The 26380-nt window shown below is 54.0% G+C and overlaps 1 protein-coding gene across 3 annotated transcripts in view; it reads right to left on the bottom strand.

The window, feature by feature from the left end:
* Window positions 1-24170, bottom strand: part of FLT4 (fms related receptor tyrosine kinase 4) — a 57588-nt gene extending 33418 nt beyond the window's left edge. For all 3 annotated transcript variants that reach the window (XM_015641990.1, XM_015641991.1, XM_015641992.1), the window contains exons 1-2: window positions 24025-24170; window positions 2914-3010 (exon numbers count right to left, since the gene is read on the bottom strand). In XM_015641990.1, coding sequence (XP_015497476.1) covers window positions 2914-3010; window positions 24025-24082 — 155 coding nt within the window. In that variant the 5' untranslated portion in view covers window positions 24083-24170. The remainder of the gene's footprint in view (window positions 1-2913; window positions 3011-24024) is intronic.
* Window positions 24171-26380: the final 2210 nt, after the last annotated feature.

Raw genomic sequence — 26380 nt, 5'->3', positions numbered from 1 at the left:
TACTGTGACAATACTGTGACACCTACCTGTGTGCCCAGCACCTGCAGGATGGGATGGGATGGGATGGGATGGGATGGGATGGGATGGGATGGGATGGGATGGGATGGGATGGGATGGGATGGGATGGGATGGCACAGCCAGGACAAAGCTGATCCCTCCAGGGGTTTCTGCTGTTGTGCAGCTGGCTCCTGTGGGATTTGCTCCAATGCTCATGAGCTGGAACAGCACAGGCTCTCTGCTTTCCCTCCACACAGGCTGCTGAGGGCATGAATGCAGAGATTCACAATATTCTTTCCTTCCTTCTAAGAATAGGAGCTAATAAAAGCTGCACTGTCCATTTAGGCATCAGTCCCTTCCCCCTGTTCTGCCACATGCTTGGATCAAAACACTCCTGGGGCTCTCAGCCAGCCCTGGCACAATCTCTGTTTTGGGGAATGTTCCTGCACTGGTCCCCTGCTCTGTCTGGGTCTCTCAAGGGTGCCTTGTGCTGGGTGACAAGGAAACAGGACTGCATGTGATGGCATTTGCAAAAGCAGAGCCTCAGCATCTGGTGGCTCCTTGTGTGTGTGTTGTGCCTTTGGGTATCTGTTAAGCATGCCCAGCTCCAGAGGCATTGCTTATCCCATGGCCTCTGGTCTCTGGTCTCCGATGAGGCTTGGTGGGCTGTGGAGCAGGGCTGCAGAGCTGTGGATGTCTGAGATCCAGGCTGCTGCGAGGGAGCCTGAGAGCACAGTTGGCTACAGGACTCTCACGCTCGGTGGGTGAAGCTTGAAAGGTCTCCAGGGAGTCTCACACGGGGGTTTTGAGCTCATCTTTCTGCTGAAGCACTGCTTTAAGAAAGCCTGTACTCCTGGCTCCAGGGCAGCTCGAAGAGCAGCCAGAGGACATTGCTCTCAAGGGAAGACCAGGGTCAAACAGAAGTCACCTCCAACACGATGCTCAGCAGGAAATCCCTGGATCCTGGATTTGATTTTGTATTTTTTTCTGCCCTACCCTGCCCCACCACCCTCTCCTTTGCCTGTTCTCTTGGTGGTCTACATGTTTTTCCCTTCAGCTCCCACTAACACAAGCCAGGTCTTCCCAGGGTGGGCCATGGTCCAGAGAAGAGGTTGGAGAAGCAGCTGGGTGTAATTAGAGATCCAGGGACCAGGAAAGATTTACTCTTCATTCAAATGAAGTAAGTGTCCCACAGTCAAAGTTCTCTCCTCAAGACAGACAAACACAGGACTGAGAGCTCAGAAGGAAAAGGGGAACACTCTGAGCCATGCAGGAGATACTGAGACTTATCTATCTGCACATGGTGTGAAGGACACTGCACAGCCCCAAGGAGCACAGCTGGAACAGCAGGATGCAGAGGCAAGGAGCAGCCAAGGAGCAATATGGGCAGAGGGTAGATGGGCTTTAATGCTGTTTGCAGATGGTCCTGTGCTCTCTGGCTGGCCAGTTCAGTCTTTCACAGCTGCAGAAGACACTTTTTTTTACCACAACTGTAACTTCAGTATGTCCTTGAACCTTGGCTCAATCTATAGACAACAGTCTTGAAAGCGCTTTCTGCATTCCTTTCTGAGCCCCTGTTGAGAAAGAGTCTGCCTTTCTTCTAAGCTCATTCAGAATATCCTCACTGCATCTCACCTCTTCCAAGGTTTTAATAAAGACTGTCAGTTCCCACATCCCTCTGTGGAGAAAAGTACCACGGCAGAGCACTGGAATCCCTGAACTCCCTTCTCTTCCTCTATGCTCCCACAGTGGCTCTATGGCTGACCACAGCCCCCTGTGGACAGTCATGGACAGACCTCCAACTCACACATTTCCTACATCTCATCACACATGATGGCTTTCCAAGTCACCAGATGAAAACAAGCCCACAACCAGTCAGCTTCCCAGACCAAGTGAAATCAGTTCAGAAATTAAAATCAACAACCTTTCCTCTGTCCTTCTCCCTTGGTTATGAACTGGTTCACAAAGGAAAAGCAATGCCATCTGTTCCAGGAAAAGTTAAATATGTTTGTGACAAGACATGAACACAATGCCAGCCAAGTGTTTGCAGTAATTGCTCTGTGGTTATATATAACACTGAGAAACACCCATTTGAGGCCCATGCTGAATTTAGATCCCCATTGGACACAGCATTCAGATCCCAAGCATGGATCTGTTTTCAGCTGCTGAAGGGAAACTCCAGGAAAATTGACCTTGGGCAATTCTCCCACTTGTTTATGTTTTTGGGTTGTTTGTTGTGGTTTTTTTATGCTTTCTGGGACAGGAGGCAGTCCAGAAAACATGCACAGCCAAGTGTCCCAGTGTAGATCACTTCAGACACACCACCTCAGAGCCACAGTGTACAAAACAGAGATTCTCCAGCTCCTCTCACAGTTATTCACCTGGCCTGGCTGTGGCTTCTTTTCACCCACATATAGAAAGGGAGAGCATTAAATCTCACCTCCCTAGAAAAGCTGGATGCCACTCATAGCCACCACTAAGTACAGCCTTGCTTTCTCCCATGGGTATTTCTCAGTGTCCCCCAAATGTCCCACTAGATTTAGAAAGCAGAGCTTCAATCTCAGTGGCCCCAATGAGAATAAGCAACATCAGAGAAAGACAAGGAGAGTCAGGAAGACCAATTTCCCTGAAGAGCTTACAAGAAAGCTATCCAATCACACAAAATGTTTCTCTATTTTTCTTCTTCTCTGAAAGACTACAGCAGAGGTTATCACTGAATCCTCTGAGATGTCTTTTGCTCCTTTTTCAATTAATTAGATGAATTCACACTTGGGAGATGTGGAAGATTTGTAGTCAGACATACTAATTTGCAGGAGTACTACGGCCAAGGTGTCCCTGGTGGGTTCTCCTTGCCTGGTTCTCCAACTCTCACCAGGCAAGAGTAGTCTAGACAGAGCCACACTTGCTGGTGCCTACCTGCAGGTGATGGTCAGTGTGTCCTTGGCGTTGATCACGTGCTCCTCCTCAGTGATGCTCAGAGTAGGAGGGGTCATAGAATAGCTGCTCACCAGATCTGTGGAGAGAAAGGAGAGGGGATGATGCACAAGCCTGGGCCTAATGCTGTGGTCAGCAACTATCCTGGTGCCACAGAGAGGGACAAAGGCTTTTGAAGGGAAAATCTCCTTGGGGTCTGCTCCTACAAGGTAGTTAATGCTGACTCAGTGGGACACAAAAGGTTTGCCTGCAGCCCTCCTGGCTCCAGTGGGCAGATCTTCAGCTCTTGGGCCAGGGCCAGACAGCCTCTGGGCTCTGATAGACATGGATGAGGGCTACAAAAAGAATGGAAGATCAGAAATTGAGAAATTCAGCTGTGACCATTCCTTACCAGGTGAATGATATTGGGCTTGCTTGGACCAGGGCTCTGAAATGATCCCCTCTGCTAACTGTAGGCAGTCTGGCAGATTTTTCCATACACGTGTAGCTTTCTGTAATCAGGGGGACAAATCAGAGATGCCCAAATACCACAAATGTGGTGTACTGAGATGCTCTCTGGAGCCAAGAGGCATTCATGGAATGCCCTTTTCCTGTGGCGCACTCTCAGGTACAGTCACCTGACTAGGACCAACCTTTGTGGATTGCAGCAGCCCCCTTCCCTGTACCACCAGACAGACATTCCAGGAGTGAAATTATCCAGGCTCAGGGACAGGCAGTTAAACATTATCATGCTCTTCTTCCAGATTTTTTCAGGGAGAGTCCCACTTTTTGTGTGTTTGCATCTCTGGCATGCCAGACACGCACCCTAAGTGAGCTCCTCATGGACAAAACATCTTGAAGTACCGGTTACCCTCAGAGACTACTGTTGTTTTTCATCAGCACAGTGTTGCTGACTGTCATTACTTCATGATCTTTATCTTAAAACTCCAGCTTATGGAGATGTGAGATAATTCAAAAGAAGTCTCAGTCTCGTTGACTGCAAAAACAAGCAAACTAACCAGAAATAGAGAGGGGGAAAAATGTTATGGAATGTGAGACTGTGACTCAGGTAGGTGCTAAATGCTAAGGAAGAAAAGAATGCAAAAATATGCTGCTAGCTTGACTTTCTACAAAAACATGAGGTTTTTTGCAACTGTGTTCTATGTATGCCTGTTTCCTTCCCTTGTAACATTCAAACTCAGGTACCAGAGAGATCTGTCAGGGTTGGAGAGGTCTCAAGCATGTGGTGTTTCCACGTGTTTCACAAGCAGCTGTAACACCTTTCCTCCAAAGCTGTGACTGAACGACTCCAGGTTGAGAGCCTCAGGATGAGATGAAATGGTCTTGGGTTGCGCCAGAGGAGGTTAACATGGGATATTAGGAAAAATTTCTACACTGAACAGGTGGTCAGGCATTGGAACAGGCTTCCCAGAGTAGTGGTAGAGCCACCATCCCTGAAAGTGTTCAAAAGACATGTGGCACCTGGGGACATGATTTAGTGGTGAACACGGTGGTGGTGGGTTAATGGCTGGACTTGATGATCTTGGAAGTCTTTTCCAGCATTAATCGTCCAATCATTCTAGGAATGTTTCTCTATGGGGAGCCCTGATCCAGGAGACAACAAATAGCCACCAGTTTCTCAGACACAGGATAGCATGGGGATCCAGGGCCCCCTTGCCACCGGGAGAGGCTGCTGAGGGGGACACAGCGGTGAGGGACGTGCGGAGCAGCACCGCCAGCCCTGCCAGGCCTGGGCTGCCGGCCTTGTTCTCCCCAATTGTTCTCCACTTCCTTCCCGCCTGCGCGCAGCCCTGAGGTGGTGTCCCCATGGCTGCCCCCATGGCAACAGCAGGGTGACAGCCATCTCCCCCTGCCATCTCCTGCCTCCCCTCCGCTTGCCCACATGAAGGAGCGTCAACACAGGGGTAGTTCTGGCACACCTCCTGTGTGCGTGTCCCGCTGCCACAGCCTGTCCTACAGACACTTCTCCCTCAACAACAACAGCAGCCACCACTTGTCACTCAACACACGGGTCGGTGTCGCTGTGGTCCCTGGGGCTGTGTGCACTCGGCCACCATGGAGGACACCCCGCCTTGTGCCTCCGACCTCGCCTTCCCCAAAGGAGGGCACCTCAGATGTCACACAGAAAAAATGTGCCCTGGGGCTGTGAAAATAAATGACCGCATTTTTTGTAAAATCCCTTTAAAATGTAACAAGGTTTATTAAAAAAAGGAGGCGGGGGAAGGAATCTGTCTGCTAAGCTGCGTTTCCTATTAATGCCGGACATGCTTATCCCAGTGCAAACACTGCTCTCCAGATGGCCACAGCTTCCCTGTCCATCGTCCCAGGGAGCAGCTGGGGGTGCCAGCCACCCCCACAATGCTCAGCCCAAAATGCAGAAGATAATGGCTTGCACGAGGCTGGCTGGGGACAGCAAACCCTCTCATCCTGTCCGTGCTCTGGGGCAGCAAGCAGAAAAGTAATCCCCAAAACCCCAGCACAGCCAGCTCCAGGGCTGGCTGCAACAGGCACTGAATTAGGTCTTAAAACTGGCATGGTCCCTCTGCTTGAACCACTAAATAAGTGCCAATGTGGCAGAAGTGTCTTGGCTAATGCTGTGACCCACCACTGAGGCTGGGGGGAGCAGGACAGTGACAGAAATATCCCCCTGCCTCTCTTCACGTGCTGCCTGGTGACCTGTTAGCAAACAACACCAGGGGGTGGAGGGGAAGAAAGGAAAAGTACGATCTGTGCAGGTTGGGGCTGTGGGATTCCTGCAGATGCATCCTGTCCATGGCTCTCTGTGAGTACAACAGGAAAAGGAACCACTGCTCACTCCGAAAGCACCGTGGCGTGGGGCTGGGGACACTCCTGGTGCTGGCAGCGCTGCTGGGCCAGCTCTCGTGGCCATTCCGGATCGCTGGGAACTCTGGGGACTCCCTGCACTCGCTCACGCTGGGGACCCACTGCTCACGCTGATGCCCCATATTAGGCCTCACATTTTGGGGTGCCGATGCCCAGAGCCACCCATGGCATCCAGGACAGGCAAAGTGATGCATAGGCTCATTCCCAGCCTGCAAAATCATCTTAAAAAACATCAGCTTTCCCTGCAAAAATTCTCTGTCACTCTGTGCTTGCCAGATGGATCCACCCCATTGCTGGCCTTGCCCTTTCCCTCCCCGAGGGAGCGCATGCCCTGCCATGGCTCTCTCGTGCATTTTGCTCTCTCCAGCACTGAACTTGGTGCTGGGTTTGGCCATTAAATCTCTGCTAACCTACACACAGATGGTTTGTGTCTCTGGCAAATCCCAGGGTGTGAGGGAGATGTCTCCAGAGCATGGAGTGTCTCCTCTCGTCTGAGTCCCTCCTTCCCCACCTCCAACCCCTGTGATGCTTTATCTCCTCAGCCCTCTGAGCAGCTCCCGCTTTCTCCCGCACACCCAATTGTGCCCTTGCACAGGGAGAGCATTAATGTAATTAAAAAGGCATGCAGCAGCTCTGGCTTTGCTTTTTCAAGATGGTTGCAGCTTTTTTCAACCAAGTTGGCAGCAGGATATTAAAATAAACAGAGGGGGATTGATGGGATGTGGCGAGAGGAAGCAGGATCACACAGCCAGTCGCACCTTGTCTATTTCCAGGGGAGCTCGTTTCCCAGCAGTTTTCCTTGCCTTGATCTTGCAGTGCGTGGCTCTGAAACAGGCCAGGCTGCACTGAGAGCCTTCTCCTTATCGCTGGTGGCTGCTTCATTTTCAGGTCCCTCTACCTCTTTCTGCTTCCTGACACCACTGCTGCTCTCAGTTGCGTCCTGCATCCAGGGTTCTCCCTGCCTCATGGGAAAGCCAGGTTCACCCTGGAAAGGGCTATCCACCCCAGGGCATCTCACAGCCTGACCTCTTCTCTCCACCCTTGGGCATGTGGAAAGCCCCGTACAGGGCCTGGATTTGCCTTGCGATGGCTGCAGATGCTAAATCCCTGCAGAGTGGCTTCAGTGCCGGAGTCAGCACTGCCAGAGCGTGCTATGGCTTTGGGAATCGAGCAAAGGCTGTGTCTGGGGCAAGGTACAGCATGGTATGGCACAGTACGACACACTCCTGCTCTCCGCCTGCTTCCACTCACAGGAAGCCCTGCACCGGATCCTGCCCCAAGCCCCCACACACCACCTCAGCCCCTCTCTGTTTCCCCTTCCCTCCCTCTCTGCTGAGCTGGCCTGCTGACTGATTAACAGGGCGCCTTTCCGGAGAGGGATTTTGTTCACACTCTGTCCTTCTCGCTGACTTCCTTCCCTGCTCTGGGCTGGATCGCTCTGGTCACAGCCACCACATGTCCCCAGCTAACCGGCACAGCTCTCGCTCCTGCCACCACACCTTGGGGTTCTGTGACAAGAGCTACAAGATAACATGCACAAAGAAAAGCTGGTCCAGGTGACGCCTGTCTCCCTGCACCTTGCACACCCAGCCCAGCCTGCCCACCCCAGTGCTGAACTGGGGCAAAAGATAGGCTGGAAGGGAGAAAAAGAGTGTCCTTTCCCCCAGCAAAGCTCCCCTGACCCTGCTGTCACCCCACCTCTACTTTGCTGTTTTCAGACAAAAATTCCCAGGCAATGAGCATCTGTTCAACAAAGCAATGCAGGAACTCAAGATCTGGACACTTTCTAAAAACGAAAATTTTGTTTGCAGGAGTTACTGTGGGCATATATGAGCTCTGCTCCTGAACAGACAACAGTAAAATTCTGGTACCTTGCTGGCCAAGAGGGACTGTTCAAAAGAGCAGCAGTAGCTAGCACTGGGGCAGAGGGAGGAGAAGCCTTGCTTTGTTCTTCCTGCAGAATTCTCCTGCTTTCCAGGCTGGACTTGTCTAAATTAGCAGCATTTTCTGGAAAAACTGCATGTGCCCCACAGGAACTAACTCTTGCACCTCTGGTGTCATTTCCCCCCGACTCCAGTTACAATTCCCCACCTGCCCTGTGCTGGTATAACTCACTGCCCTCGTGCTGGAGGACCTGTGGTTGCCCACAGACATGTGGAAAGTCCACGTGCCAGAGGCAGAGCCAGGCCAAATTCCCACCTACAGGGCTGAAGTTCCCCCATAGAGCAACTTGTTCTCATGCACGGGGCAAGCATCCAACTGTGGGTTGGAGCGGCAAAGCGTGAGTGTCACGTCACACAAGGAGCAGGCAGCTGGCAGAGCAGCAGGGGAAATTTGAAGTAGGGCTGTCAGCTCCTCCTCTTCCTCCTCCCAGTGCTCTCCAGCAGGGAGGAAGGCTTGTTTTGCAGAGAGGTGAGATAACACATGAGGCAGAGAAACAAACGTCAGGCTCCAGATGATGTAGGGATGAAACACCAGGTGTCTTCTCTCCAGTCTCACAGTGGGCAGAGTGAGCCCCAAACCATGGTGGGAACTGACACCAAAATAGAGTAGATTCTGCCCAGAAGCCTGTGCCCAAGGACTGCCAGGGCAGGGTGACAGCCACTCAGGCCCACAGTGAAGCTGGGAGGAAAACAGAGATGGAAACAGGCTAATGAGCAAGCAATGAACAAATGAGAAAAAGATAATGATATGAAACTGAAAATCACCCCCAAACTATGCATGTGCACAAGTTAAAACAGAGAATACTCCTTCTTTTATGGGTTCATGGAAGAATTTCCTTGTCCCATAAGTCAGGGTTGACCCTCAGTTCAGACCTGCTTCAGAAGGGTTAAACAGGGGGGCTGCATTTCTCAGTGCAGGACCAGCCCCTCTGATCCTGGTGTTGGGCTACAGCATCACAGTCCCAGCCACACAACTGAGCCCACACCCCAGGGCTCACTCAGGCCTTGGGCAGCACCTCTCCCCTTCTCACAGCGGACAGTGCTCAGTCCTTTGGTCTATGAATTTTTGTCCATGGACTTCAAAGCCCTGAAACAACACCAAATCAAAGTGGGGCAGAATTATATCTTCATCAGTTTGTGAGGACTTTCCTAAAGCATCAGATGTTCCATTGCTTCAATTAGGACACGTGTCCTTTCTCAGGGGACAGAAAGGAAAAATAATTATAGAAACTCAGTCAATACAAACACAGAGGTGACCATCATTATTGGGTGTCTGATCCTTCCTGTCCCCCACCAGAAGTGTGAGACATCATCTTTGCGCCAAACACCTGTGGGCAAGTTGGTGTGTGGAGGCAGGAGCCTCCTGAGCAGGAACCAACAGGAGGGCTGAGGAAGAGACCACCAGAGGACCACCAGAGCTGGTGGAAATGCTTTTCTCTTGGCACCAGACTCAGAGGTACCCTAAACATCCTGAGTCTGCAGTGATGCCAGGTGAGGAGGAAGGACATGTGCCGAAACAGACAGGGCATTTGGGGACTGAAGGAACAGGGCTCTCCTCCAGCTCAGCACCTGCAACCAGGCGAGACCCCAGCCAAAGCATCCCCCCCACCTGGCAGCCAAGTGGGGAGAGGGATGGGGTGGGCAGAGATATAAGCATCACATTACAGGACAGCAGCATGGTCACAGCACAAGCAGAAGCCACAGCCAGAGCAGCAGCACCCTGAGGCTGGGCAGTCCACCCTGCTTCCCCAGCCCCTGGCACTCCACAGCTGCACATCCAGTGCCTGTGGCTCTGGCCAAACAGGCCTCAGTCCGAAAAGCTGCTTGGCCTCAGTGCATGCACCCCAACAGGTCTCTTTAGCCTCTCATGACTGAGCAACTTTAATTAACTGGTTCTTTTCTGGTATCCCATTATCACCTGTACTGATGGGTAATGAGGCAAAAAGGCACAAGCTCTCTGGGCTCCTTCAACATTTCATCTTCTGAGCTGAGCGTCCATCAGGGAAGAGAAACAGAGCATCTCAAAAGCAGAAGGCACTTCCAAGAGGGATGGGCTGTCCTGAGGAGCAAAGTTACCCGTGTATCCCTGTCCCTTGGTGCCTCCAGAGAGGGATTTATAACAGGGCATTTCCGAGCCAACTGCCCTGGGCAGCAAAGCACAGCTACACCCAATGCCTGGCCATGCTCTCACCTGTTTTTGGGACTCTGCTGTGCCCCAGGGTCCTGCCACCACGTCATCCCAAAGCATCCCGAAGCGGGGTCAGTCTGGGAGTGTTTATCTGTCTGCCGTTCTCCCTTGGCAGGAAGCACTATCTCACCATCGCCCTGCTCGCTCCAGCCCGGTTTCCTGCTCCATCCTGCCAGGTTTACCCTGCTTTTTCCTCTTCCCCTCCCCCTGCCCCACGGCTGTCAGGCCATGTTTGCATTTCTGTCTCCTGCCGTCTTTCCTCTCCCTAGCCGTGCCCCCCCTCGCTCGCTCCCCGCTCCATCCTCCCCGAGAGGCTCCGTCCTGAGCCAAAGTTAGCCCGTGTCAGGTAGCCACATGTCCGGCCGGGGGCAGCGGGTCAGCCGGGGCCACCCTGCAGACCTCCTCCAGGATCTCTGCTGTCAGCAGCCTCCCCGGGCCCCAGGGGAGTGCCTGTTCGCTGCCCTCGCTGCAGCGAGGGATGCTCCGGCACATCAGAGGGCTGGTTTCCCCTCGGTGACCGCCGGCCCACCCTTTCTGCTGCGGCCAGGGCTGGCCAGACGCTGCTTTGTTTGGTCCTCCATTCACTGGATCGCCCCGCGTTTGTTGGCTGCCTGGTCCTGCCCGGAGAATCCTTTTCCTGCCTTTGAGATAGAGGATGCTCAAGCCATCTGTGTGTTTTATTTCCTTGTAGAAACTAACAAGCCAAGGATTGCTTCCTCTCCCTGACATTTCAGAGGGCAGCTCCGGCTCAGCGGGATGCGCGGGGAGGGGAGGGGGAGCCCAGCGCCTTCAGACAGGAACAGGACCTATTCTGTTCACAGGATTCACTCCCCAAGGGGCAGAAATCCTCAGACCTACCCAAACGCCTGTGGCAGCTCCCACTCTGCCGCCACCGTGGCTCTGCAGGAGTCCTGGGGGAGCCACCCTGCTTAGCATACATAACCACCCCTCTTCCAGTGGCCCCTATTAACTGCACGGCTAAACCCTTGCAAAACTCAATTAAAATTATCCTCCTACATCTTAAGGACTGTCAGGTTGCTTCTCTTCCTATTTTAATTTACTTCTTTCAAAATCTTTCCCAGCTCACATTCTCTGCCCCAGCAGGGTGTGATTAACATGCCGTAGAAGGAGCAGAGACATGGGATGGCTTTAGGGGACTGATATCAGCAACTAACGCCATTCATTACATCTCTGACTTGAAGGGATGCAAAGGATGATCCACAGCTTGTGAGAAACGAGTGTTGGTCCAAGTCCACTACTTGGCGTAAGGTATTGCCAGCACAAATGCATGGCCAGGATGAGCTAGGGATGAACTCCTGTGGGCCCCGGGGGTCTGGAATCTCTGGGCAAATGTTTTGGGAAAGGTTTGTACTGCTGCTCCCTCCAGTTAATCTATTTGGGACTGTGCAGGAGTTGCCAGAGCATTGCAGGATTCAGAGGTTAATTCCACCCTGTGACTATCCAGGTGTAGCTCCAGGAGCTTTGCTGGGCTGAGGTACCTCTGACAGCAGTGGGTACAAACCTGTGGAACCCTAAGGACACATCTTTGGCCCCTGAGAAGAAATGGCAGCCCATCAGTGGTTAAAAGGAAATGATGGAATGAAATTACAATCCACTGCTTCTTACACTGTACCTGATGAAGCTACAAGGCAGATGACCAAGTACTTCTTCATGCAGCTCAGCTAAACTGTGGATTTTTCCACTGTGGGATACCCACAGAGAGATTCCCAAAGAGAGATAAGCTCCTAGAAGACAAGTCATTACCAACTCCTACATGATCCAGGTGAGACATCCAGGTCCAGGAGTCTCTAAACCACCCACTGCCATAACAGAGTGGGTACATCCAGGATCTCCCTGTCCATGCCAGGGCATCACCCCCTTTCCCAGAGCCCCAACTGCCCATGCTGTGCCTGCTGGCAGTCCAGGCAAAGCCAAGACCAGTTTCAGCACCTGGGCAGAGGCTTCCACCCACAGCACCTGGATTTTTAGAGAAAGGGAAAAGCCTAAGAAACAGTGGAGAGAGACCCTTAGATTCAACATCATCAACCACAGCTCCATCATGACCCATTTCCAGAGGCTCAGGTAAACTCCTGCCAAAGCAAACTGCAGGTGTGCTGTTGGGGGAAGATGGAGTTTAAGCCATGTGAGGCCTCAGTATCCAACTCTTGCTGGGAGATGAGGAGGCAGAAGTAGCTGACTGGGAAGTCAGACAGAGCCCGAGGGTCGGTACTGAGCACAGAGAGAAAAGGGCAGTAGCATTTGGAAAGAAAAAAACAAGTCACAGGTTTGCTTTTCCATGATGTGTGTGGGCTTAATTGCTGGCCTTTGAAGTTTAACTCTTCCTAAGACTGTTTACTTGTGGACAGACTTAGCAGGACACTGAAAAAACCCTCTACACCACTCAGGGCAGGTTTCCCCCATGTGAGCAAAGCCTGGGGTGCCCTACCTGCCTCCTGCCCAGCCTGCTGTGCCAGACTGACTTTGCTGGGCTTATTCAGGGGTCTGCAAGCCCTGCAGCTGTGTTGGGAGAGAATGTACTGAGTGGAAAAGACCTGCTCCTCCACCTTCATGTCCCTGGAGTCTGCATCCAGATGTTTGCTACTTAGCTGTGAACTGAAATCAACTCAAAGCCCTCAAACCAAAGAGCTGCCCTCGAGCTGGCAGTCCCTGATCTCTGCAGCACAACCCACCCTCAAGCTGATCTCCAGCTGCAGGGTGCAAGAGCAGCTGATTGATAAACAGGGTAAGTGGGGAAAAAATAGTTTTGCAATTAGATGATTATTTTGGCCCTCGAAAACCTGCTTTCAACTCCCCATCTGCTCTAGGCTCCCTGGAAGGCCATCATACAGCTTCCATGTACCTCCATCCCTGCCTGAAAAACGTATACTGGTGCAAGAGAGGAGGGATCCTTATTCCTTCTAATTAAAGGTACACAGGGAACAAAGAAAATTAATTTAGCCCAGAGTCAATGCAACATGAAAAAGCTACATTAGATGAGGATGGGTGCAAAAAGTAGGAAGCACAACAAAATGCAGGAGGAATTTAAACTTCCTGATTATCAAAGAGGGGGCTTCAAGCACTGAGTATAATCTAAAAATAATAATAATAAAGCAAAGGGAAGAGTGATCAGGGACACGGAGAGAGCTGCTGCACGGGGAGCACGAGCCCTCCTCCCTGCGCAGCCTCTCCTTGCGCACCTGCACGTGCACACACGAGCATTGGGACGACCCTGGGTGGGGTGGGCACAAGGGGAGCCAGGAAGATCACAGACACACACTCTTCAAAGAAGAATTAGTCATCAGAGGTAGCGGCAGAGGAAGGAAGGCTCAGGTACGAGGTCAGACACAAGCAGTGAGGGCTGACGGAGGAGTTCTGAGTGCTCGCTGCAGATCTAAGAGCCCTCGGCGCGAACAGGACGGGAGGTGGGATCCCTGGGGTAAATGCACCTACAGCACATAGGAGATAAGGAATTTCAACCCTCCACTGCATATCTCAGCTTGGCTTTCTGCCATTCCTGAAAGCAGCCAGAGCTGCCCAAACCCACAGTCTTCCCTGATGTGGTTAATGAAATCTTATTCTGTTCTTTGCAGAATCCCCAGGAGGGATGGGCTCTAAGAGCACAGCAAAGCTCTCCCCTCACAGGACTTTGCTGCACCTCAGCCCTGGGTCAGTGATCCCATCTGCTCCCTGCTGGGCAAAGAGATGCAGAGACTCAGGGCAATGAAAGGAAGTCTGGCCCTGTGGGGCTGTCCAGGGCATTGATGGCAAGTTACAGATGCACACACTCTCAGTTTCTCTTGGCACAGAGCTGTGACCACAAGCCAGGACCCACTGCAGCAGGAGATGATAATCATCATCTCTGAGAGCCAAAGTGTATTGGGGCATTCACGTCACTTGAGATTAGCTGGCTGTTTAACATCTGCACAGATTTCTCTCTCCACCTCCACATAACACCCCTTGTGCAGCTATGAAACTAATTTAATTCCCTTCCAAGAAAGGCTGAGTTGGAAATGTCACACTTTGTATATCACAGCACAATTCCTACAATGAAATGCCCAGCCTAAATGGCACTATAGGACTCTGGTGTTATTTGAAGGCCAATAAGCTAAACCTCCTTCTTCTGCTTTTTAAAAATAGCTTACGACAGGGTGACCAAGTTCCACAAACACGCAGTTACTCTCTGTTAGTGCGCAGAGCTGACTGTTGTTTTCCTGCTCCAAGGTGCTTCCCTTGCCACAGAGCGCAGTGGGAAGAGCACGCAAGCGGACGAGATGGGAAGGAAGCGTTTACACATGCTAATGACTTCCAGCCAAGGAGCACAAGTACCAACAGGGAAACGCTGCTAAAGAAACAACGCCACTTCCTCAGCTCGCCCTGTTTGGTCACCATGAGGTACTCGAGGCTGTGGGGCAAGGCTGGTGGTGGCCTCTCCAGCCCCCTGGGAATTCAAGGTGTGGATGAAGGAAAGACACATTATCTTGGTCCATAAATGCAGGAGAAGCTGTTTGGGAGTAGGGGTGTTTTGGCACCATACTGGACCAGGGGCCAGGACAGACACTGGCCCTTCCCCACTCCCAGAAATGTGGGTCTGGAGGCAGGAGTTCTTCCAAGTGCCATTCAGGTTCATTTCATCATACACATCCCTCTTTATGCCAGAACAGGTTTCCTAAGTTCATGTGGGGTCCTGTTTATTTTTCCTTTTTTTAAAATCACTATTGTATTAAGAAGTGTTTTTCTTTTGGCAAAGGTTACCATGGGGCCAACACTGTGCGGAGTCTCCTGCCTTCTATCACCACTAAAACCTCTGAGCCAGAGCTCAGCCCAGCCACATCGCTTATCTTCAATGAAGGCAGGCTTGGATTTCCCCCTCTGTAGAAAAAATAGATCCCAGCACTCCCCCTCACCCCCAGTGCATTCTTTCAAATGCCACCCACTCCTTGTTATTGATGGGAGGCTGGAGAGCCAGGGATTAACTGCCTCAGGCTGCATCAAGCTTTATTTGTCTAAGCAGCCAAGGGTGAGGAACAGCCATAAATATTGTGAAATGCTGAACGTTGTGGAGGGGCAACACTGGGCAATGCAGGCACCTTGGCAGCAGGGATTGCATCTTGGGCTGGACACAATCCTGGTGTGACCAATGTTACTGGGAAGGTTCCTGCTTCGTTACAATACAGGGACTTTGAGGAACATCAAACTCCATCCTCATGTTTTAACTGATGCTACACCCAGTGCAGCACGAACAGCAGTGCCTCTGTCAGTCCTGGTAGCACAGGAGTAAGCAAACATGGTGAGGAAAATCCCACTTCAAAGCTGTCACCCAAGGGGACACATCCTGGGTCAGTGCCTGCCTGTCCAGAACAGTGCACTACTGCAGGATATGCTGCAACTGTCCTTCATTTGCACACTGGGATGTCACAGCACAGAGAGGAGATGAAAGACCGGGACATGCCCTGATCCCATCCCAGCATCAGCGGGACTGCCAGAACCAGCACTTACAGCCCAGGATCTGCCAAGTCTGACAGTTTGGCAGCAGCCAACAAACCCTGTGAGGAGGCATCTGGCCCAGATGCACACTCTGTTAACTAAATTGCTTTACAAGGCATTAGCAGGTAACTCCTTTTGGAGGAAAGGCAGTTTCTTCCCCCGTGCTTCATCCCAGCACTAGGGCCTGCCCAGCGGTGCAGCAATCTTCTTGGTGTGGATGTGTGCACCTCCTGTGGGAGCACTCTGCTCTGCAGCTGGCTGCCACACTCTGGGACATGCTGCTAAACCTCTGCCCTTTGCTTCCCGAGGGCCGGGAGCTGCAGTGTGGGGAAGGGATTGATGGCCACTCAGACCCAGTTATGTCCCTCTAGGGACTCTGCTTGGGCTGGGATGATGCAGGGTGTGAGTGATGGATTTCTGTGGGCACTGGATGCCGTCACCTCTGCTGGACATGATTTCGCTTGCTGCCATCACTCTGAGCTGGCAGTTTCCAAATCTGAGTATAAACCACCATTCATGCCCAATCTTCCTGCCTCAGCAAATATCAAGATTTACTGTAATTCATGGAAAATACTGGCTTGACCTGCACTTATGTCAGTATTTATTTTTTTAGGTCACTACATCTAATATCCATCTTAGTGGACACCAGTACTTCAGAAATGGGGAAAACAAGTTACAGATGGAAAGCTAAGCCTGGAGCCGAACCACTGTCAGTACACACATGTCTGTGCAGACACATACGTGGTGCACCAAATCAGTTTGGGAAATTACTGGAGGAATTTCCAGGCCCTGCTACACAGCCCTGTGCCTTTTTGTGGAATAAATAAAATCAGTAAATCTTTTACAGATTTCCCTGCTACATGAAGAGAATTTCCCTGACTTTGTAACTTAGGATGATGGAGGACACTAAAACCCACCATGGGTCTCACAAGTCTTGTGGAGATGCAGACAGATCCTCATAAAGCTGTGGAGCCGCTGCCCAGCTCAGAGCACCTTGCTGTGTCCTGCAAGGCCTGCCAAGCCCCATTCCTGCCAGCAGCTGGAATGGAGACCCTGCTGCAGGATGGGGACAGTGACCCAGGGGGAGGCCTGGGTGCCAGGGGTGCTGCTTGCTGGCTACCACCGGCTGCTCAGCCACCGTGAGCTTGCAAATTCTTTATAAACTTCCCATGTGACACAATTACTCGGGGGCCGATTCTGAAGCTCTTCCTTCTCTCTTTACTCAGAAGCTCCACTGAAGTCACTGAGACATTGGCCTAAATACAACTGAAGGAGTTCAGGATTTTGCCCAGTAATAAAAACTTTCTTCCTTTGTCTACTGCTCACTCCAAATGATCCCACCACCTCCCAGCCTCCTCCTCACCTCGGCTCCCGAGGCTGGGGCCACCAGTTGTTTTGATGTTGCTCTTACATCTTACCCTCAGCCAGACCATGCCAGTCCCCTCATGCAGCTGCTGAGGTGGAGAGAGCTGGGGTGGCCAGTGAGGAAGAGGGGGAAATTGTGGGGTTAAATACAACCTGGCTGAGGCACAGAGCTGGTCTTGGGAACGTGGATGTATGCAGACATCATGCAGGCTGGGAGCTGGCTCTGCCATCACCTCCCCAATTACTTCAACGCCTCCTTGAGGACAGGTTGGAGCATCTCCAAAAATGCCTGTCTCCCCCCTGCTGAGCACAGAGCAAATGCCTTGGGCTCTACACCAAACTTTTCTGTGAGGGAATGGGTGAGATGGTTCTTGCCCAGGAAAGTACAGCAGGAAGTTAACTCATCTCACTGCAATGACACATGCTAGAAAGTGACACCATAAAAAACACATACAACTTTAAACAAATAACTTGCAAAATGAATTTTGCTGCTTTTACTGCCTCAAAATAGCCAGGAGGATGCAAATCACTGTCATTCCCCAAGGGCATCTCATCCTCAGCATGACCATCTGAAACATGCACTGGAATTTGGAGCAGGAGCTCACGCTTCCTTCCTATGTCCACCAGCCTTGCACACACCTGTGACACAGACAGAGCAGCACAGGAACACACATGGACAGATACAGCAACTCCTTTTCACCAGTCTCCCTGCCTGTGCTGCTTGTTCTGAAATCACAAAAGGAATCTGAACTCAGCTGAAGTGAGAAGCATTTTGTCCTGAGGTACCACCATGGTTTGATGACCTAAACCTCAGTCTTGCAACTCATGGATGCTCATGTGTGTGACCTGGTCAGACAGTGGATGGCTCAGAGAGAACTGACAGAACCCCTGTAAGTTCCTGCTGAGGTTTTGCATCTTGCAGTGAGATTTTTAACATTCCTCAGCTAAGACTGAAACAGAGGCTCACTTTGGAGTGTGCAGCTCTAACCACCCCAGGGAATGCAGAGCTCTGAGCAGCAGAGGAATGGTGGTCTCAAGGTACAAGGCTGTGGCACAGCCTTTGCACAGGTGTGTGGGAGCCCTGTGCCACCCAGCCTGGCTAAAACAACTCACCATGTCCTGCGAGAGTGCAATGCCCTGGCCAGTGGCAAGGGCTGCTTTGCTTAGGGCTTGTTCTTGAGTAAATACAGTCCTGCTGTACATTCTGCCCTTTTAAAGTACAATAATTGCCATGGAAACAATGTTGTTACTGGTATGGCAGCAGCCTGGTGGCCTCCACAGATGCAAGGAAAAAAATCAATGGATACATTGACCTACAAGCTGTGTTTCAGGACTTTTTGTGATTTTGAGGCTGATCACCATGGGCACATAGGAGAGAATGGCTCAGACACTAAGAAGATGCCACCTTCCATGGAGAGAAAGCTGGGGACAATAAAACATGGAGGAACATCTCCTTTGCTGTGTTCGTGGGCATGAACACATGTTTGCTGTGTGCTTGGGCAGTGCACTTTTACATGGCATCTGCTCCCAGTACTGATGTGTGCAGTGGCAGTGGTCATCACTCCCAGCTCCTGCTGGAGCATCCCAGCCCTGGCTGCCCCTCACATCTTCATTGCCAGAGAGTACAAAGCCTTACCTAGCCTCAGACCTTGGCAGGGTGGCTTTGCTCCATGCCTCCCCTCTGCCCTTCCATGGCCCTTTCCACCAGCCCAGATGCTTCACCAGAAAGAAGGAAAAAAGCCAATATTACAGATGTATAAACACACTTCTTGGTCTTGAGAGTCTTTGAAGTAGCACTGAGGGGGTTTGTACACAGAACAGCAATAAGAGAAAGGCTGTGAGTGCCCTTCCCACCCTGCCTGGCCGTCCCCAAGAACCCGGAGCAAAGGGCAGCCCTGGCTGTCCCCTCCCAGCCAGGGCAGCGCTGCCCTGTTCCCTGCCGTGCCGCCCATCATAAAGGGGTCCCTGAACTGTTATCAGGCAGTGACAGTTTCCGCCATCAGATTCCTCCTGTCCGTCAGGAAAGCTAAATAAGGAACATCGTTCAGGCGGCTGCAGGAAGAGGGGAAATGCAGGAACATCCGGCCCAGCTGCCAATTTTTCCTTTCCCATGAACCACCACTGACCTCCGCCAAGGGAGAACCTGGACACCCAGCCTGGCACTGGCACTGCTCCTCTTTGCTTAACCCTTCCCTGGGGGATACCCTGGCCCTGGAGCCCGCTGAGCAGGTGGTCTCGCCAGGCAGGGCAGTGTGGCCATGGTGGGACGGAGCCTGGGCGCTGTCACTGTTGCTGGCACCGCAGAGCAAGGCAGGCAGACTCAGTGCACTGCTTGGCATTTGCCCAGCCAGCTGGAGCCACAGGCAGGAGAAGGCTTAACCCCTCCACACCTGCACATGGGTGGGCAGCTACACCTCACACAGAGACAACGGGTCCCACAAACATCAGTGAGCAGCTCCATCACTTCCCCCTTTGCATGCACCTACACCAGGAGCAGAGTCAAACTTATTCTTTCACCAACTCCTCTGAAACAGAGCTGGGGTTTTCCAGGCTCTGCCAGGAGTTGTGACCAGCCCTCGGCTGGCTGCTGCAGACAGGTAAAATTTTATCTGTGTTTTCTTTCTGCTCACTCCAGAGCTCTGCCCATCAGTAACAGGGACCAGGACAGTCTGCAATCCACTTTTCCCTTTCTCGTGGTCCTTCCTGTGAACAGCCCTGGGTCCTTGCTGCCTTTCATTGCATAGAAGCTGAGCAGGGGAGCAGCAGCTGCCTGATTATGTGCTCAGATACAGGAGACCACAGCACTTAAGTTTGCCTCCCCCATCCTGTTTGCCCAGTGAGAGTCTTTTCCTGACCCCCTAAACTGATCCTCCCTCATTAGCACATGACGTCCGTCCCACGGCACCTCCAGGTTTGGCCACAAAGGCTGCGTGAGGGATCCTCACCCTGGAAGGAGGAGGCAGAAACACAGCAAGAATAACAATTCACTCGTGGGAGAAGTTGTAAGGTGAAATACAAGTCACTGGCTGAAACCTGTTTCTGCTACCTCAGCAAGGAAACGACTCCAGGAGAGACTCCAAGACTCCCCACTTAATATCCTCAGCTTATAAAACTTAGTGGGAGTTTCAGCACCAGCTGCTGCAGGGCCAGGCTTTTCACTCTCCTTCTGCTGAACTTGCACCTAGAGATGGAGCGATTTGCTGGACAAAAGGAGCGGCCACGCTGGGCTCAGGGCTTGTGCCTCCTTGCCGACTTGACCACAGGCCACCTCCGCTTCCACTATTCTGCCTTAACAATGAGGCACCGCAGATGGGCAATAACGCTGCGCCGAAAACATCAGAACTATTCTGACCAAAGAGAAAAAGCCCCCCTGGGACCTGGCTAACCCTCTCTTTTAACAACGTGAAACGAGAAACAAAGGTCTGGGATAGCCAGAGGCAATAAAACCCCTGGAATTCATTTAACCAGTCACTAGATGCCAGTGCAGCTGCAGCAGTATTTCTTTTCCTAATGAAGGACAAAATCTCTGGCCCAGGGCAAGGCTCAGCTCTGGTCTCCCCAGAAAACCGTGGCATGCACCAGGAGGTCACGATCCTCCCACAGCACCCAGCAGGAGTGGGATGTGTACCTGGCTGCTGCCCCTCGCCCAACTGGAGATTCGCAGGGGAAGATGGGGCAGGTCAAGGCAAAACACAGCATTGGCACCTCTAGCTCACAGTCCAAGGTGGGAAAGGGGGGCTTTCAGCTTGAACTAACCATCTGTGGATTTTCTTCTTGCAAACCCATATATTTTTCCATGCACAACTGCCCATGGACCCAGGCAAACATCTCACACTCACAAGGCCCTGTGAAGGTGAGCTCCACTGCTGCTCGGCAGCAGGCAAGAAGCCACCAGCCTCCCACCATGCTCCCAACACGGGAATCCACCAGGAACTGCCTTCTCCAGGCAAGCTGTGATTTTGCAGCCTTCGGTCACAATGCCCCAGCCTGTCTTCCCCAGCGGAAGAGCCCTGCGGCTTTAGTCATTCCTCACACGGAAACCACCAGCACTGCTGGCTCCCCACCTTCCATAGGCAGTGGAGCCTGCAGAGTCTGGCCATCACAGGGCTTTCTGCTTCTCCTTGCACCTGCAGGACATCCCCATCACCCACAGCCTATTGCAGCTTTCCCCTCCCTCCTGGTTTAAATGCACAGCCCCCCCAAACTGGAAGTGAGGAGTCCCCTGCCTTGCACCCATTGTTTTGGGGCTGTTTCAGTCTATCAGGCTGAATGCAAAGTCACCTCTGCTGTGCCAGCTGGAGTGGCTGAGAAGGTGAGTGAGATAGGTGCTATCCCCGGGGCTCACCTTGCACCCCAAAGCTGCTGAGAGCTCGACAGAGCTGGGGACCCACCGAGAGCCCCCTCCTGCTCTGCAAGACAATCTCCTGAGTCTGGTGGATGTCTCCTATGGCTTTGGAGAAACTGCTCCCTGGCCACGGTCCCCTCCCTCCTCTCGCCGTTCCCGTGGGATCCCGCTCTCCCCTTCTTTCTCCAGGAACTGACTCTGGATGCCGGGAACAGCCTGTTCCCTCCTGGCTGGCTGGGAGCACCTGCCCTTCCCACGCCTGCCCCGGAAAACACCGCAACAACGCAGGGCCAAGAGAAACCCTGGGGACAGTGATCCTGCATGGAGCAAGCCCATGGGAGAGAGGCAGCAGAGTGGAACGGGATACACCAGAGGAAGCCCCGTCCACCCTGCCTGCACTGGCCGGGGACATTGTGCTGCTGGGGGAGTGTCCCTCTGACCAGACGTCAGTTTGGGCTCAGTGACGCCCTGGTGGGTGTTTGTGCAGGCAGTGAGCCGCGGGCTCGCGTGCCCAAGCCAAATCCCAGGGTGGCAGTTGCAGCTCACTCATCTGAAATCATCCTTAAGCAGACAGCTGGGCACAGCAGCCGTGACTGTCCCCTCCCTGGCAGCCCCCAGGGACCATGGGCTGCATCCCTCCAAACACCCGCTGCCCTGGGAGGCCCTGGGTTGAGCCTGGCGGGGATGCTGCGCGGTCAGGGCTGTTGAATGAAAGGGTGTTGCTGAAACGGCCCATGTTTATTACTTGCAATAAAGCAACTGCTTCAAATCCCAGCTGCACAGGCAACTGTTGCTGCTGGCACGGTCAGCACGGGGCTGTCCGAGCACCCAGCCGGGAATTCTGTGTGATCTGAGAGGGGAGCAGGCAGCGGCAGCCAAAGCAATCGGCTCAGGTCCTACACAAGCACGGGCCCTTTCCCCACACCTTGGGCAAACGCCCTGGGAAGCAGCAAGCCAGTGTCCCCAGCGGGATTGTTTGGCTGTGGGGGGCTCAGCACTGCTCCGTGTCCAGAAGATGGTGGCTCAGGAAGCACATGGTCTCATCACCATTCACAGAGCTTACCCTGAGAGGCCAAGGTGATCTAGAATGCTGGGACTGAACCTCTGCCTGTTCCCCCCATCTCACTGCCTGCACAGGGAAGCTCCCCAGCTCCACTCCTGGGAGCACCATGGAGCTGGAATGTGTAAGAGTTTCGTGCTCTTACACACAGCATCCTCTAATGCTGGCTCATTTAAACAGGCACCGTGGTGCCAGAGCAGACCTTTCATGATCCTGAGATGATTATTTCATCCTCCACAGGTGGAACAGTCACACACACATCCCTTCTTCTGAGGGGAGCAAATATTTGCACCCCATTGGGATTATGGTTAATGAGAAATCTGTGCATCCTTCATGCACTGACAAATTGTCCTCATTGATAGAATGGAAGGAGGGGAAGCAAATCCCCATGGCACCATCCCCCAGTTGAGCTCCACATCGCCCTTCATCGCTGCACTAATCAGGCAGCGCCGAGAGCTTCAAAGCTCTGCTCAGCCCTGTGCCGACGAGGCCACACAGCTGCGCTGGCCAGAGCCTCCCAGGCACTGCTCCTGCACCTCCAGGAGATGAAAGAACCCGGGAGCAGCTACACCGCGCTTTACAAATTGCTAACAAGAGAGCTTTGAACAGTTGCTCCCACTGCAATGCCACCAGCATCAAGTTCCTTTCTGCCCAGCCTCCTTGAGCATCCCCTGGGCTCCAGCCACCCGTTGTGTCCTTGGGCCCCGTGACACCAGAGCCATCAGCAGCTTTCTGGGCAGAGTGGGTTGACAAGTGACACTGCTGGTGATGCTGTTCATGCCACACCTGCAGCTCTCCTGTGAGCTCACTTCAACAATAGCAGCAAATGCCACTGGTGATAGGGACTCACTGAGCTGATGCTACAGAAAATTCTATTTATGCTCCCAAAATTCATCTCCCCACACTGCAAGCTCCCACCATTACTAACTTTCAGTCTTGCTCTGATCTGGGCTATAAATGCTTTATTCGTGCAAGAAGGAGCTCCTCTGGGAGTATCTGCTGGGGTGTCCTGTCCCCACTGCCCGGGCAGTGCCCACCCAGCTCTGCCCTGTCTCTCGGGCTCTGCTTGCTAGAAGGGCGTTGCAGCCCCATCTTCTGCCGTGCTTCTGCACTCCCAACAGCCTTTTGCCACAGGAGTGCTATGGGAAGGGAAGGCACTTCACTGGGATCTGCCTCGAGTGACTTCCGAGGCGGACCAGAGCTGGGACAGGCAGGCTGGACAGCTTTGCACGGACCCCCGCCTCCTCGCGCCTTCCTTCCCGGCACACACAAATTAATGACTCTGTGCGTGAAAAAATAAATAAACAGAGCCAGGGCTGGCCTCCAGCCGGGCGCGATCCCGCGCAGCGCCATCCCTCCCGCGAGGGTCCCGCGGGGTTTGTCCGCGCTCGCAGCGAGACACCCGCGGTACGAGCACGGCGTGAGCTCCCCGCGGCCCCGGACCCGCTGCAGGGTTTTCCCGTCCCGTGCTGTCGCGGCGGGCAGGCTGTCACCGCCGTCGGGGACCCCCGGGCGGGCACCGAGGCGCGCCCTGCTTGGGGACGGGTCGGGCAGCGCCGGTCGGAGACGGGGCACCCCAGGGCGGACTGCGCCCGTCCCCGCCGGGGATCGGGGGCGCCGGGACCGGGAGCGCCGGTCCCCGCCGGGGATGGGGGAACCCTGACGGGCAGCGCCAGGGCACGGCGCATCCCCGTGCCGGGTGAGGGACGCCGCGGCGGGCAGTGCCGGTCCCTGCGGGCTCTGCGGGACACGCGGGCGGAGGCGCCGAGTCCCGTCCCGTCCGAGCAGCCCCGTCCCCAGCGCGCCCGCAGGTGCGGAGCGGGCATCAGAGCGGGCAGGGCAGCCCGCAGCCCCGGCAGCTCACCTGCCTCCGAGACAATGCCGAGCCAGAGCCAGAGGGGCAGCGTGCAAACTCTCCTCATCTCCGGGGCTGCCGGCAGGTCCGTGCGATGCGGAGCGGTGCGAGCGCCCCGCGCCCGAGCTCTGCTCCCGCCGCGCCCCAGCTGCGGCGACGCGCGGCGGCGGCGGGCGGGGAGCACCGGGGCCGCTTCCTTTTCCTCCGCCCGCCCGGGCCGCCCGCCGCCCTCCGCCGAGCCTCGGGGCGCCGGGCGGGCGGGGCGGGACGGGGAGGGGCGGGCGGGGAGGCAGAGGGGGCTGGGGGGAGCGCACCTGCAGCTCCGGGCACTGACGGGGAATCCGCGCTCCCCGCACCAGCGGGGGTGCGCGCATCCCTTCGCACCTAGCTGTCTCCATCTGTGTGTGTGGGTCTGCATCCCCTGCATCTGGGGGAAAAATGTGTTTCCCACCCATCTGCGTGGGGCTGAATCATCCCTGACCCATGGGCACACGAGCACCCCAACAACTGCGTGTATTTTCACACCTGTGTGCATCGCGTGTATCTTCCTGCACTTGTGTGAGAATGCCCGCACATCGCCTGTTTCTTGTCCATGCCTGGGTGCACATCCCGGCCCCTCGGAGCAGTAGGAATCACACAAACACGCTCTCAACAACTGCACGCACGCACCTCGTGCGATGGAACACATCTCGCACCTGCCTGCACACACCCCTTCATGTCTGTGCACCCCCCCAGTTCCACACCTCACACACCCAGGCACACAGTCCTGCACACACGCCTTGAACCTCCCTCCTCCCGCACTCCCTGGGGCACAAAAAGACACACACGCACTTGGCTGTGCTCGCACTTGCGCCTTTATTCACCGGGGATGCAGTAGGGCCCCCCACTCACGCCGTCCACGCGTGCACAGCGCCAGCAGCGTGGAACAGCCACTGTCGCTCATCACGGCTCGGTGTGGCACCCGCACGGTTCTCTGGCAGGTACACACCAAACCAAACCCCACCCGCCCGTGGCGTTGGCAGACGAGCGGTGCCGTCCCGCTGGTGCCAGCGCCGCTGCCCCCACACCGCTGCCACTGCCAGCGCCAGCGGCTCCGGCTCGGAGCGAAGCGGCTGCGAACAGGCGGAGGCGATGGCAGAGCTTTGGGAGCACGGCCGGCACAGCCCTGGCCAGCTGCCTGTGCACCCAGCGAGCGCTGAACAGATAAATTAACACGGCCCCGAGCTGCGCCCCGGAGGATTATTAATTACGCTCACTTGTAAGCAGTGAAGAAAGAGCCTGAATGAAAGCCATGTGCTCACGGCTTCAAAAAGGCAGGAAAACTTCTGATGCGCACAACTCTCACATTGCCTAACTCCCATCCTGATTAGTGAGTTTTAAACCCAGAGTGCCAGCTCTTGAGCGTACTCATTTTGGATCACCTCCCTCCTGGATCTCAGCAGAGCAGAAAGTGCCCGAGTCCCTTCACTCCAGGTGGGTGTCCAAGTCCCTACAAGCTTGAGGAGAGACGTCCAAAACTTGCCATGATAAGGGAGAGCTGGAATGTCACAGCGGGGCGGCACTGCCCAGCATTAAGGAGTGAAGAGCTGAAGTTGAGGGATCAGACCCCTCCCCAGGGGCTGCGATCAGAGACGGGGCAGCCACGCAGGGCACCCACACTGGGGACAGCATCGGGGTCAGCGCCCTTGAGAGGTGAGCGATGCTGAGCGCTGGACAGTGACAGGGGAACGAATCACAGGGCAACACTGCTGGCCGAAGCGCAGTCAGAGCGTGCCTGGAGAAGCTGAGTGCGAGAGGAGCAGAGGGTATGACACAGGATTGAGGGGAGAGGCATCTTCTGGCACCCCAGAAGTCAAGGGATTTTGGCATCCTCCACCCGCTGCAGTCGGAAGGCGGCACGGTGCAGGCGGCGTGGCCAGGGCCAGCCCGTCCATGCTGCCATCTAATGGCTGGAACGGCAGGACACCGCAGGCCGCTCACCCTGCCACGGCGGGGAATTTTCCATCACAAACGCAGGGCGACTGTGGGACCGATGGGATCTTTCCATTGTTGCAGCCCTGGGAAACAAAATGATCTTATTTTAAAATCTTGTCCCCTTTCCAGGACGTGGGGGGACCCGAGGAAGCAAAGGCTTCCCCAAAGCACTGGATAAAGACACACACAGATCACAGAATGCTGCCAAGGCAGGAGCTGCTGGACACTGCCCAGCCCTAGCACAGCTATGGGAAAGGGACACTGGGGTGGCTCTGGGAACACCCAGGGACAAAGCAATGAGGTAGCCCACAATAAAAATACAGCCTGGCCCTGGGAGATGAGAAGAGCCAGCCCTGGCAGGTGCAGAGTCTGGATGCTGGGGTGAGGGGTG

This window comes from Parus major, chromosome 13 (assembly GCF_001522545.3).
Source record: "Parus major isolate Abel chromosome 13, Parus_major1.1, whole genome shotgun sequence".
NCBI lineage: Eukaryota > Metazoa > Chordata > Aves > Passeriformes > Paridae > Parus > Parus major.
The sequence above is the reverse complement of the archived record's forward strand: the minus strand, read 5'-3'. Positions and strand labels throughout refer to the sequence as shown.